Source organism: Mustela nigripes, chromosome 13 (genome assembly GCF_022355385.1).
Source record: "Mustela nigripes isolate SB6536 chromosome 13, MUSNIG.SB6536, whole genome shotgun sequence".
NCBI lineage: Eukaryota > Metazoa > Chordata > Mammalia > Carnivora > Mustelidae > Mustela > Mustela nigripes.
The window spans coordinates 99,354,777-99,368,203 of record NC_081569.1 but is presented as its reverse complement, the minus strand read 5'-3'; the positions used below and the strand labels follow the sequence as shown (position 1 = coordinate 99,368,203).

The 13,427-nt window shown below is 34.0% G+C and overlaps 1 protein-coding gene across 6 annotated transcripts in view; it reads left to right on the top strand.

Annotated features, from left to right (window-relative positions):
* The window catches only part of TXNDC16 (thioredoxin domain containing 16), a 107,099-nt gene that overhangs the window by 61,476 nt on the left and 32,196 nt on the right, over positions 1–13,427 (top strand). For all 6 annotated transcript variants that reach the window (XM_059373208.1, XM_059373207.1, XM_059373205.1 and 3 more), the window contains 7 exons: positions 553–719; positions 1,107–1,167; positions 6,181–6,304; positions 8,302–8,445; positions 8,914–8,973; positions 11,591–11,759; positions 12,100–12,236. In XM_059373208.1, the coding sequence (XP_059229191.1) occupies positions 553–719; positions 1,107–1,167; positions 6,181–6,304; positions 8,302–8,445; positions 8,914–8,973; positions 11,591–11,759; positions 12,100–12,236 (862 nt within the window). The remainder of the gene's footprint in view (positions 1–552; positions 720–1,106; positions 1,168–6,180; positions 6,305–8,301; positions 8,446–8,913; positions 8,974–11,590; positions 11,760–12,099; positions 12,237–13,427) is intronic.

The window sequence follows — 13,427 nt, the reverse complement described above, 5'->3', positions numbered from 1 at the left end:
AAAAATGTTTGCCTTTTTTGTTTTCCTTTCTTCACATATGTATGTTTATCTCCTTTAAAGAAGATCTTCCTGCTATACTTTCCCTGGGATTACTGGAGGGAGTAAAATTAGATGTATATATTCAAGCTGCTGTCCTAACTCAGATGTTCCTCTTGTTTTGTAATACGTCATTACATGTTAAATTTTTATATGAAAGAATTTTTTTCGTCTTCCTATTTCCCTTGAAATACCTCTTTATCAATACTACACTATTTTATTTTATTTTTTTAAATTTCTTTATAATGCTCTTATTCCCTGGGGTTGTGATTTCATGTTTAACTCCTTGTAAATACATTAGTTTTATAATGCTTTAAGTATATAGGTACATCAGGAGGATTAACCTTAGGAAATAATGAGGTCATTTCTGTCACTATTAGATTTATTTCATGGGCTTGTAGTTTGTTTTTTTTTTTTAATGCATGACTTCATTAATAAGAATTAAAATTTAAATCCAAATGTTGGAACCCTGTTTTCACACAGTGAAGACATTTTGTTCTTTTTTTTTAAATGAAGACTGAAGTTGCTGAAGACCCTCAACAGGTTTCAACTGTTCATCTCCAACTAGGATTACCACTGGTTTTTATTGTTAGTCAGCAAGCGACATATGAAGCTGATAGAAGGACTGCAGAATGGGTTGCTTGGCGACTTCTGGGGAAAGCAGGAGTTCTACTCTTGTTAAGGTATTTTAAACATTATGTATTCACTGTATTTAGCAAAGCACTAGAATTTTTCTCTTTTTAAAATGTGGTAATATCTTCACTTGTAAATAAACTTAGATCTCTAGTAAATTTTAATATAGTTAGAACCAGTTGTTGAGCTAAAGTCTGTATATTAATTATTAGCTTGGTTAAAATTTAGACCTTTAAACTTCGCTAAATGAAGATGGAGATGGAGACTGGAACATCTAGTCTCTATTTATATCTAAAATATCTCAAACTCAGTAAATTGTAATCTTTTTTCATAAATTGTTTTTAGTGTAAGAACTTATAGTTCTCTTTTATGTTGACATCCTGTATGACTGTTCTTCAGATCAGCCATATAAAACATTTATTTCCATTTTGAAAAAGGGACTCTTCGGAAGTGGACATTCCTCAGCATGCTAATGTGGTCTTCAGAAGAGCAGAAGAGGTTAGTTATTTTATGTATTGCTCTACAATGTCTGCTTATTTAAAGAAAGTTCAAATGTGTGGTCATAAAATAATATAAGCTTATTATAGAAACCAAATTCTATAAATTGTCACTATTCAAAGATTATGGCTGTTAACATTTTGGTGTTCTTTTTTTTTTTTCCATTTGTTAGTCTGTCTCTTTTCTCATGTTCATAAATATATATATATATATTTTAAGAAAATTAAGATCATGCTATATATCCTACCTGTCACATAAAATTATATCTAACTACTTGCTATTGTGCTATGATGCCTGCCTTTGTACGCTGTTTTGAATATCACTGGTTCTTTCCTTTGGCTAAATTTCTGGAGGTGAAGTTTGTCAAAGGAAATGGGATTTTTTTTTTTTTTAAGATTTTATTTATTTATTTGACAGAGAGAGATCACAAGTAGGCAGAGAGGCAGGCAGAGAGAGAGAGAGAGAAAGAGGAGGAAGCAGGCTCCCTGCTGAGCAGAGAGCCCGATGCGGGACTCGATCCCAGGACCCTGAGGATGGGATTTTTTAAGGCTGTTAGAATACATCGTCAAATTGCCCTCGAGAAACCAGCAAGATTTGGAATTCCTTGTTGTTCATACACTTTGCCACTACTGAGCATCATCATGTTAAAAAAAAATCTTCTCAACCCACAAAGTTCCTGTTTTAATTTGCATATTTTTGATTACTCGTGAGGTTGAACATTTTAAAAAGCTTATTCCCGTTTATTTGCCTTTGTAAATTTCTGTTAATGTTCCTTTTTCTTATGTTTCTTAAAATTTTTCTTTATTGTTAAGAACTCTTTAATTCTGCACATTTCAAAATATTATATAAATATGCTGAATAATTGATGTTTTTGAACTGCCAGTTAAAAAAATTTTTTTTTTAAATTGACCTAACTGATCTCTACACCCAACATAGGGCTCAAACTAATGATCCCAAGATCAAGAATTGGGTGCTCTACCGACTGAGCCAGCCAGCCAGGGGCCCCTGAACTGCCTGATAATTTAAACTTAAATTCTCTTGCCTAGGGCTATGGCATGAATACCAGGTCAATGGTTAGAAGACTGGATTCTGTTCCTTTGGTTCTGGGACTGGATTAATAAATTAACTTCGTCAAGCTCAGTTTTCTCATTTGTGAAATATTCGCAAAACCTTCCCTTATAACTTACAAGAAATTTATAAGACAAAATAGGAAAATACTTTGAAAACCGTAGTATTGTTCAAATGTAGTATGGGGCTAGTATGCTCTGCTTTTTGGCTAGGTCATCGAAAGAGTATTTCTGAAGCTGTTTTTTTGCTGATAGGTCAAGATCCTTAAATAAGAAATTATAATATTTATTATTAGGAAATAGGTTTTTTGGAAAAATTAAAATTCATGATGGTTTCTTAGTTTGATGTCTTAAATTATTAAAATACAGTAAAATATAGTAATTGCTAAAATATAGTAATATAGTAATGTATAACATGCAGTAAGATAGGTAATGAGATAGCTATCTCTGTGAAGATATTTTCTGTAAAGGATAGATGAGTCTTTTCTATGAATCTCTTTATTAAATTCAGTGTAATTTTTTTTTTAACCTTCTCATCAGGGCAATAATGTTCATTCTGGGTTGGTATAATCATTCTTTCTCTCTCCTTTCCAGGCAAAGGGTTTGAGGGTCCTTAAAGTATAGAACTGGTTGTATAGATAGTATTGTATGCTTATATTACTGTATTATAAGCCTTGTATAGTGAGTTTAAAACATCATTTAGTATTGTGTTAGTTCTTCAGAATTTTTTTCCTAGGGCACTAATTAGCAATATAGTATTAAGAGTTTATGCTATAGAATCTTATTGCCTAGTTCAAATCCCACTTTGTAACTCTGGGCAAATTACTTGACTTCTATATGTCTCTCTCTCTCTCTTTCTTTTTCATTGTAAAGAAGGGTTAATAATAATAAACCTACATTAATGAGTTGTTGGGTTCAGTATATTAAAAGAAATAATGGAAAGTGCTAAATTAGCACAGGATCCAATACATTTGTATTGGATCAATAAATACTAATACTAATACTCATCCATTTATCCTTTCCATAAGTATTTATTGTGTACCTGCTTTGTTTCAAGCACAGGCCTAGGCTGAGGCTGTAACAGTGAACAAAAGCAAGTTTTTGCCCTCATGGAGCTAATATTCTAGTGGCAGGAGACAAATACAAAACCAGTATAGCTAGAATTTCAGATGGTGTTAAAGACAATGGAAAAAAAAATCAAGGTAAGGTGAGAGAGTAGTCTTGGAAGACCTCACTGATTAGAAACAATAAAGCAAAGGAATATGCCTGTGGATATGTGGGGAAAGAGTCTTCTAGGCCGAGAGGACACATGTGCAGAAGCCCTGAGGAGAAGAGTTGTTTGTGTTTCAGCATAGTATTTTGAGGGAAAGTGTTAATGCCTAGGATATTTCTTAGTACCTGAGTTTTTATTTTTATTTATATTTATTTATTTGTTTGTTTTTTAAAGATTTTATTTATTTATTTGACAGAGAGAGATCACAAGTAGGCAGAGAGGCAGGCAGAGAGAGAGGAAGGGAAGCAGTCTCCCCACTGAGCAGAGAGTCCAATGTGGGACTCGATCCCAGGACCCTGAGATCATGACCCGAGCCGAAGGCAGCGGCTTAACCCACTGAGCCACCCAGGCGCCCCAGTACCTGAGTTTTTAAAAGCCCCTTTTTAATTCCTTTCTTCAGAGCTTTTTTTCTTTTTTTAATAAAATCTACCAAACTGAAAAGTAGGAAAAAATGAACAACCATATCTTACTACCTAGATTCAGCAATTAATATTTTATTCTGTTTGTTTCACCTGTCACTTTTTTCTGAAACATTCCAAAGAATACTTGATATAATGACATTTACCCATAAATATCTAGCATGAAACTCTGAAAATTATTGTTGTTCTTCTATATATAACCACAATCTTATTATCACACTTAACAAAATTGACAGTAACTTGTTATATCATAGTGTAATCTCATAGCCAATTCCTACTCCAATTTTCTCATCTTAAAATTATTTTCTATAGATGTTTTTTGTGAACCAAAATTTAGTTAAGGATTATGAATTGCATTTGGTGTGTTTCTTAAATGTCTCAATGTCTTCTTTTCCCCCATGATAGTGCCTTTTGGATAAACGGGCCAGGGTTTCCATATTCTGGATTTGTCTGTTTTCTTTTGCTTTTGTCTGCCTTGCTCCTTTGTTCCCTTATGTTTTCTAAAAACTGGAAGTCAGATTGCCTAGCTCCATTAAACATTCTGGGTAAGAATACTTCACACTTCTGGTTCATTTGTATTTTATCTTATCCTAACATGGAGGATGTCTGGTTTTCTCACATAATGATGCTAGCTTTGATTACTGAATTAGGGTAGAGACAGTTAATTTTCTCCATCATAAAAGATGCATTTCCCTTATCCAATTAGCAAATAGACTGTAGATAGAAATGCAAACAAAACCACTAGAGATACCAGTACTTACCCCCCAGAATGGCTAAAAATTTAAGAAGTAACAATAGCAAGTGTTTGTAAGAAGGTAGAGTTACAAGAACTTTTGGTAGGAGAGTAAATTAGTACAATGAAAATTGGAAAAATATCTGGCAGTGCTTCCTAAAGCTGAGGCTATTTATATATCACGTGAACCAGCTGTTTCATTCCTAAGCATTGCCCAGCAGAAATGTGTATACACGTGCACCAAAAGACAGCTATGGTAATGTTCCTAGCAGTTAGTATTTATAATGGTCCAAAGCTGGAAATAACATACGTCCTTAAGCAATAGAGTGGATAAACACATACATGCATATGGTACATACTAGTATATTCATACAATGAATTCATCATTGGAAAAGAATAAACTGCTTTTGAATGTAACCTGAATATACCTCACAAATAGTGTTGAGCAAAAGAAGGGAAATGTTGTCACAGAAAGAGTTTAAGCTGTATATAATTCTATTATGTAAATTTCAAACTGGCAAAATTTATAGATGGTGATGAAAGTCAGAATAGTGATTACCTTTGGGGGATGGTGATGACAGGGAGAGGCAAGGAGATGGCCTCTGGGTGTGCTGGGTAATGCTCTGTATCTTAACCTGTGTGGTGGTTATATAAGTGTATCAGCTCTGTAAAAATTCATCAAACTACACACTTATAATTTGTGTTCTTCCTTTGTGGGTATTGTATTTGAATAAAAAAGTTTATTACCACAATATCTATGTATACTCCAAACAAATTTGGTTTGACTTTCATCATTATACATTTTAACCCCATTATTATTTCCACAGAAGTAACAAGTTGCTCACTTTGTAATATTAAAAAGATGAATATGTGATATCAAAGAACAGACACTTTAGAGTTATTTTATAGCTTAATTCTCATGCACAGTTACAATCAAGAATGATTTATTAAAATAATCTAGTGGCCTAAAATTTCATGTTTTTAAGATGCGATAGTTGGGTATTAGTGAAAGAGATTACAATGGAATAATCTCAATGGGTTAGATTTGGTATTCTTAAAATACCTGGGGCAAATTGTAGTTTTAAATGTTTTTAGCTAAATTTTAGCAGAATTGTTATAGGATGAGATACTATTTTGAATATATCTGTGGAATATCTAAATAATTTTGATTGGTTCTGTTTATGATTAAGTTGTGTGTGTGTGTGTATGTATTCCTTTTATATTGAGTTGGGACATGCTGTTATGTGTGAAATGTTGCAGATTTCAGTATAATGTAATTATGACAGGCAAGTGAGACAACTAGTTGTTTTTTGCCCTTTTCTTTCATTAGTATACACTATCTTTAGATAAAATATGCTTTGGATTCTTTCTATAATGATTATGGAATTCCCTTTTTTGTTTTATTTAATTTTAAAACTGGAGTTCTAAAGATTTAGTTTCATTTTAATATCAAACAAGTAAAACATTTTTATTAAAATGGCATATTTTTAGTCATGATTTTAAAAATGAATGTATTTCTAGGGAGTGCCAGTGGAATTTTTGGTCTTACATGATGTTGATTTAATAATATCCCGTGTGGAAAGTAATATGCACATTGAAGAAATACAAGAAGATGAAGATGAGGACATGGCAAGTCCAGATATGGGTAATAAGTTTTGTGATGCTCCTTCCCCCTCCACCCCCTATTTATGCTTGGCACCCATAAGATCAGTGAAATTTCAGTGAATTAACTTTCTCATAGAATGTTTTGACAGTTAAGAATATGAAAATACCCGGAGAAACCTATTTTGAATAATATCAAGTTAATTTGGTAGAAAAGGTAAGAATGCTGTATTATGTTGAGTGTAATACATTTCATTGTTACATGCCAGGCTTCTAGCTTTCCACATCTGTGCCTTTATCTTCTAAATCGGTTCTTTCAGCCCTCCTTGTCTCTTCCATGTTTAGAAAAAGTAACCTAGGAGCCACAACTTGGTATTTTACTTTTCTTTTTCCTATAAGGATATGAAATTCTAGTAAATATTGTTGGATTTGTAATTGTAAATAAATCTGATTCTTGACAATTTGGGAGTACATTTCAGTAACATTTAAAACTTCTTGTTTTAACCCATTTCATTCCTTTTTATTATACTTATTGCTTGTGTTTTTGAAGTATAATGTAGTTTCAGGGCTATTCTCCTACACATTATTTACTTTGATTGAGTTGGCTGATGTCCCCTTCATTTCGTAGATGAAGAATCTGTGGTTCAGCAGGGAGATGTTGGAAGAAGAGGACAAGAATGGATTAGAAAATAAGAAAGGGGGGCGCGTGGGTGGCTCAGTGGGTTAAAGCCTCTGCCTTTGGCTCAGGTCATGATCTCAGGGTCCTGGGATCGAGCCCCGCATCGTGCTCTCTGCTCAGCAGGGAGCTTGCTTCCTCCTCTCTCTCTGCCTGCCTCTCTACCTATTTGTGATCTATCTGTCAAATAAATGAATAAAATCTTAAAAAAAAAAGAAAATAAGAAAGAACTGGAAGGAAATGAAAATATGTGAATAAGAAGGAAAAAATATAGTAAATAGGAAAATAGGCCTTTATTAATTTTGGTATTGAAGTTGTAACTTGTTAGTGTCATGGTGTTTTAAAGTTCCTTTAAGATAGTGTAGTATAACTCTTATGTTTCAGATTTAATACTAAGGGAGAGTAATGTGACTGACTAGAGTCTCATGGCTGAAACCTGTGGAGATGCACTGTAATTCAGATCTAGTATTTTTACTTTATAGTATTAGAAATCATATGAAAATAATACTCTCATTTGTAAATTGTCTTCCTCCATTCCTTTCTTTGTAATGTGTTATTATAAAGAATTATGAACTTAGCATAAAGTAAGCAGGATAATAGAACAAATCTCCTGGTATCCATTACCTGGCCCCACCCAACCACCATCAATGCATTGCTATCCTGTTCCAGTCACTGCCCATCCCTTATTATTTTGTTGCAAATCCCAAATATAGAGTTTCATCCAAAAAGATTTCCCTGTACATTTAAAAAATATAAGGATTCTCCTTTTAAAATGAACTTAATGAGCACTGGGTATTATATGCAACCGATGACTCACTGAATTCTACTTTAGAAACTAATAATAGAGTATATGTTAATTAAATGGAAATTAAATAAAAAATTGAAAAAATAAAAATAAAAAATGAGCATAATTGGGGCACCTGGGTGGCTTAGTTCGTCAAGTGTCCAATTCTTGATTTTGGCACAGGTCATGATCTCAGGGTCATGAGATCAAGCCCTGTGTTGGGCTCTTTTATGTCTTAGAGCCTTCATATATATTTTTCCTTTTGTCTAAGACATTTTTCTAAAAAGTTTGGATTCTCTAGCTGGAAGGCTTTGGCTCCCCGGATCTGAATCTCCCTATTACAATGTCTCGGGTACCATTTTCTTTCCTTAAACTGACACAAGTTAAAACTATGTGTTTATTCAGTGATGAGTTTATTGTCTGACTTTTCTGTAAATAGGAGCTCCACGTGGTCAGGGACTAAGTCTGTTTTGTTTACTGTTTTCCCTACTGTCCATCACAGTGCTTGTCATACACTAGAATTTGTATTTATATAAGTTATGCATTAAAATATACATTAATTTATTTTTGAACATTTTAGATATTCAAGATGATGAAGTGGCAGAAACTGTTTACAGAGATAGGAAGAGACGGTTGCCTTTGGAACTCACGGTGGAACTGACAGAAGAGACTTTTAACACGACAGTAGTGGCTTCTGATAGCATAGTGCTTTTCTATGCTGGTTGTGAGTATGAGTCTTCAGAGTCAGGGAATATTATGTATTAGAGGATTCAAAGTGGGTGGGTTTTATTTTTGCATTCTGTATATTGCATGTTGTAGAATGGCATAGTGTTCATATGTCCCAACTAGGCTGCACATATTGAAACATTTACTAATTTAGAAAAATTACCAATTCATGCTGATGTTTTTAATATATTAACAGTCTTATGGATCTCTAAGACATATACTCCTTTTAACTTCAAGAAAAAGCCCTTCAACTATTTTCCTTGCACTATGAGTGCAGAAAATTAGTTGCATTTAGAATCCTCTTAAATGATTGCATACTATTGGGTACCATATATTAGAATATTTCTTATGAAGGAATAACAGTTTTGGGAAATCCTATAAATCAGTATGATTGTAAATGTATAGTCGCGGATGCTTTGGAGATACGCATTTTGCAGTATCTGTTGAATTTTTTATTTTAATGTAGGGCAAGCAGTATCCATGGCATTTCTGCAGTCCTATATCGATTTGGCAATTAAATTAAAAGGTATGTAATGTGGTATGCATGCTTATTTTCTTGATTTTAAGCTATAGCTATTTGTAAAACTCTATAGCATGCTAAAGATGAAGAAAACCATGTAAAATTTCATGTTTTATATTTGTGTCTCCAACATTACATTAATGAACCATAAGTTTCAGAAATGCTCAGAAGCATTCATCTTGGTTCTTTTCATGGACCTGTCTTCAGTAGTAGTTAGAGAGCCTATGTATTAAGTACTTGTGGCCACACAGTTAATCCAGTAATCATTTTGGCTGAATTCATTTAGCAAACATTTACTGAGTGCCTACTCTTGAGCCAGTTACTATTAAATATTAAATGAGTACTAAATACCCTTAAACAAAAATGTGACAGATAAGACCCAATCTCACAGTCTAACCAAAGATCTAAGATCTCAGTGTTCTTAAAGCTGTTTAGTTAGCTCCTTATGGACTGGGATATTTCTTAATAGCCAAAGTCTTTTAACTGTTCTATGAAAACCTGATCCAGGGGTAGGTAAATAAGAATTCAAGGAATAGACTTGAATTCAAGGAATGGGCTTGAATTCAAAATACCTATGCCATCGTTCTAGCGAAGACATAAGGAGAGGTAAGGAGGCATATTAATAAGAGAGAGGTAATGTTGGATTAGGATAATGTTTTATAATCATTTGAATAAGAATGTATCATGCTTCATATCTGTAATATGCCTTTTCCTACAGTTTTTCTTTTTTTTTTTTTTCTTAGCTATGCTAATTAACTAGGCTTATTATTTTAGCTACTTTAGGAATGTATCCACCATTTAGTTTTTTGGGGCACTAGCTTACAGATTCTTTCAATTTTTAGTAAGTTCTTTGTAGGTAGATACCATATCTTGTACTTAGTTCACTGGACTTGGCATATTGACTTACATTGTAGAATATTTGGGGTTTAATAATTGTTGAATAAATGAATAAGCTAATAGTATATAACTTATTTATATACTAGGAACTTTTGTGAACTTAAGAAATTAATTCCAGAAAGTCAGTCCTAAATATAACATGTTCTATGGTAATAAAAACATAAGAGATTTTAAAAATCACTTTGAACCATTTTTCCTCAGTTCATTTCTCAACCACATTTGATCCAACTTCTGATTTCTTCATTACCCAAGTGAAGAGGTGATTAAGTCTCAGATAATGTAATTCCTAATATATTTTTTAAAAATCCCGTTACTCTTTCAGATTCTCCTTCCTAGATGCAATCTTTTTTTTTTTTTTTTTTTTAAAGATTTTATTTATTTATTTGACAGAGAGAAATCACAAGTAGTCGGAGAGGCAGGCAGAGAGAGAGGAGGAAGCAGGCTCCCCGCTGAGCAGAGAGCCCGATGCGGGACTCCATCCCAGGACCCTGAGATCATGACCTGAGCCGAAGGCAGCGGCTTAACCCACTGAGCCACCCAGGCGCCCCCTAGATGCAATCTATGGAAAGATTTAAATTCCTTTTTTAAGGTTCTCCAACCTCATTGGCAAAAAATTAAGAGAAAGAAAAAGGAATGGAGGAAAAATATAAGCCATAATGAAGAAATAATTGGATAATGTCCCTGAATAATAGAATTATCCCCCAACTCAGCCCATTTGTCAATACCAAATGAAATGGAAACAGATTCCTTTACAGTCTTTTCTATTAATGAACAAATAAAGAGACTCCCAGGCCCCTCAGTGCAAGGACTCTGAGTTGTATTTGTTTGTAGAATAAAAAAGCAGATAACCAACCCAAGACTTGATTTCCTTTTTCATTTAGGACGTTCTATATGAGTAACAATCCTTTTAGTAATTAGATAATCAGATAAAGGGACTGTTTTATTTATTTATTTATTTATTTTTTATTTATTTATTCAACAGAGAGAGATCACAAGTAGGCAGAGAGGCAGGCAGAGAGAGAGGAGGAAGCAGGCTCCCTGCTGAGCAGAGAGCCGGATGCGGGACTCCATCCCAGGACCCTGAGATCATGACCCGAGCCGAAGGCAGCGGCCCAACCCACTGAGCAACCCAGGCGCCCCTGGGACTGTTTTAGAAGTTCAGGGGGCTTAATGTAGAAATGCATAGTATGGGTATGCTCTACTACATCATACTACGCCAAATTGGAAGACTATTGTAATACTTTGGGCATGAGTCCTATAACTTTTCATGTTGACTTTGTGGGGAAAAAAACCACTTCTTATCTAAGACGATGAAGAATATTTTATACTCAGTCACAAGGTGGCAGCATATATCAAATTTTTATACCTACCCGTACCTAGTAGCTATAGCTAAGAGAATCTGGGTTTTTTTTGTTTTAAATCTTTAAATTAGGAACACCTTTGGAAATTCATGCATTGATCAGGTATCAGGGATGTAATACTACAGACATCTTAGACTCTACTGGCAGATGAACATGGAAAAGGGACCCAAAAATAGAGCAGCAAAGGAGATGGGAAAATAAGCCAGTTGGGGAAGGGGTTGCAAAAATCAAGGGAAGAAAGTGTCCAGTAGAAGCCATTCATGCTGATGAGAGGTTAAAAAAGAATGGGGTAAAAATGTTGTTAAGTCTACACAACTGAGTTTTCTACATTAATATTTATAAAATGTGCATTTCCTCTTGTTTAGGCACATCCACTATGCTGCTTGCTAGAGTGAACTGTGCAGATTGGTCTGATTTATGTACTAAGCAAAATGTCACTGAATTTCCTGTTGTGAAGATGTATAAGGAAGGCGAGACCCCAGTGTCTTACACTGGAATGTTAGGAACTGAAGATCTCCTAAAATTTATCCAGCTGTGAGTATTCAGCTTCTCCCTAAGACTTTTAAATTTTGAGGTCTATAAACTTAATTCCCATACTTTGTAGACACACCTTGAATAGGTTAAGGAGTAAGGAAATGAGATCACAGGATAAGGTGAAGAGAGCTTATTCCTTCACTTCAGGGGAGGTTGAGGTTGTGTTTAATGAGGGTGTTTTTTTTTTTTTTTTTAAATTAGAATAGTATTTGTCTTTATTTTGTCAGATATTTACCCTGTGGAATATAGTGTTCGTCAGTGTCAGTATGTTTTATTTTTTTTTGCAACCTGAAAAGTATCCTTAAAAATTAATTTTGAATATAGCTATCTATTCATTCAGCAACAGGATTTCATGCCCAGTGAACATAACATCGGTCCAAGAAGCAGAAGAGTATTTAAATGGGGAATTACATAAAGACCTGATCTCCTACTCTAGTGTGTCAGTGCTGGGACTGTTTAGTCCAAACATGACAACAGGTAAGGAGTTAGGTAATAGTTAAAAACTTGATTGCTAGTTTATTAAAAAATGAATTAATATCTTTTTTAATGATTAAGAACTCAAATTACAGAATTTTGAAATTAAACTTGAAGGAAAAAATCCAAGATTATTTAGTTGTGAATTTATTTATTTATTTTTTAAAAGATTTTATTTATTTATTTGACAGACAGAGGTCACAAGTAGGCAGAGAGGCAGGCAGAGAGAGAAAGAGGAGGAAGCAGGCTCCCCGTGGAGCAGAGAGCCTGATGTGGGGCTCGGTCCCAGGACCCTGGGATCAAGACCCAAGCCCGAAGGCAGAGGCTTAACCCACTGAGCCATTCAGGCGCCCCCAAATTTATTTATTTATTTAAATATTTTATGTATTTATTTGAGAGAGAGAGAATGAGAGAGAGAGAACATGAGGGGCAAGGTCAGAGAGAGAAGCAGTCTCCCTGCTGAGCAGGAAGCCCGATGCCGGACTCAATCCTAGGACTCTGAGATCATGACCTGAGCCAGAGGCAGTTGCTTAACCAGCTGAGCCACCCAGGTGCCCTAGTTGTTAAATTTTGGTATAATTCTTTCCCTCTTTTATCTGTTTAACTATGTATTGCATATTTGTATATATTTTAATGTAATTGGGCTAGTGCTGTGTATCTAGGTTAGTATTTTGCTGTTTTTATTTAATATTACATGGGTGCTTTTTTCCCCTATGATTAATATTCTTCAAAATCATCATGGCTATGTATTTGGATGCATATACCATAATTTATTTAACTGTTTACCAACAAATAAGATCTGTCATTTCACTCTTTTCTTTTTGCTATAAAAAATTTTTTAATTTATACATCTATCTGTGGAATTTAGACTGTTTAATGGGTATAGATTCCCAGTAGGAGGATAACTTTATGTTTTATATAAGCTGTGTGTTATATGTGTTATTCATTTTTTAAAAATGGGGTTTTAGTGCTTGTCTAATGAATTACTATGAGATTTTTATGTATTAAGGATATTAGATTCTTGATATTTTGTTTCAGTTATTTTCCCCCAGTTTGGTTGTTAGCTTTAATAATTTTGTATTTAGCAGTTTAAAATTTGTTTTCAAATGTATTGATTTTGAGATTTATCCACTGATTTCAGTTATAGAAAATCTCTATCATCCTTATCAGTTAAAAGTCAGTTAGTAGTCACAT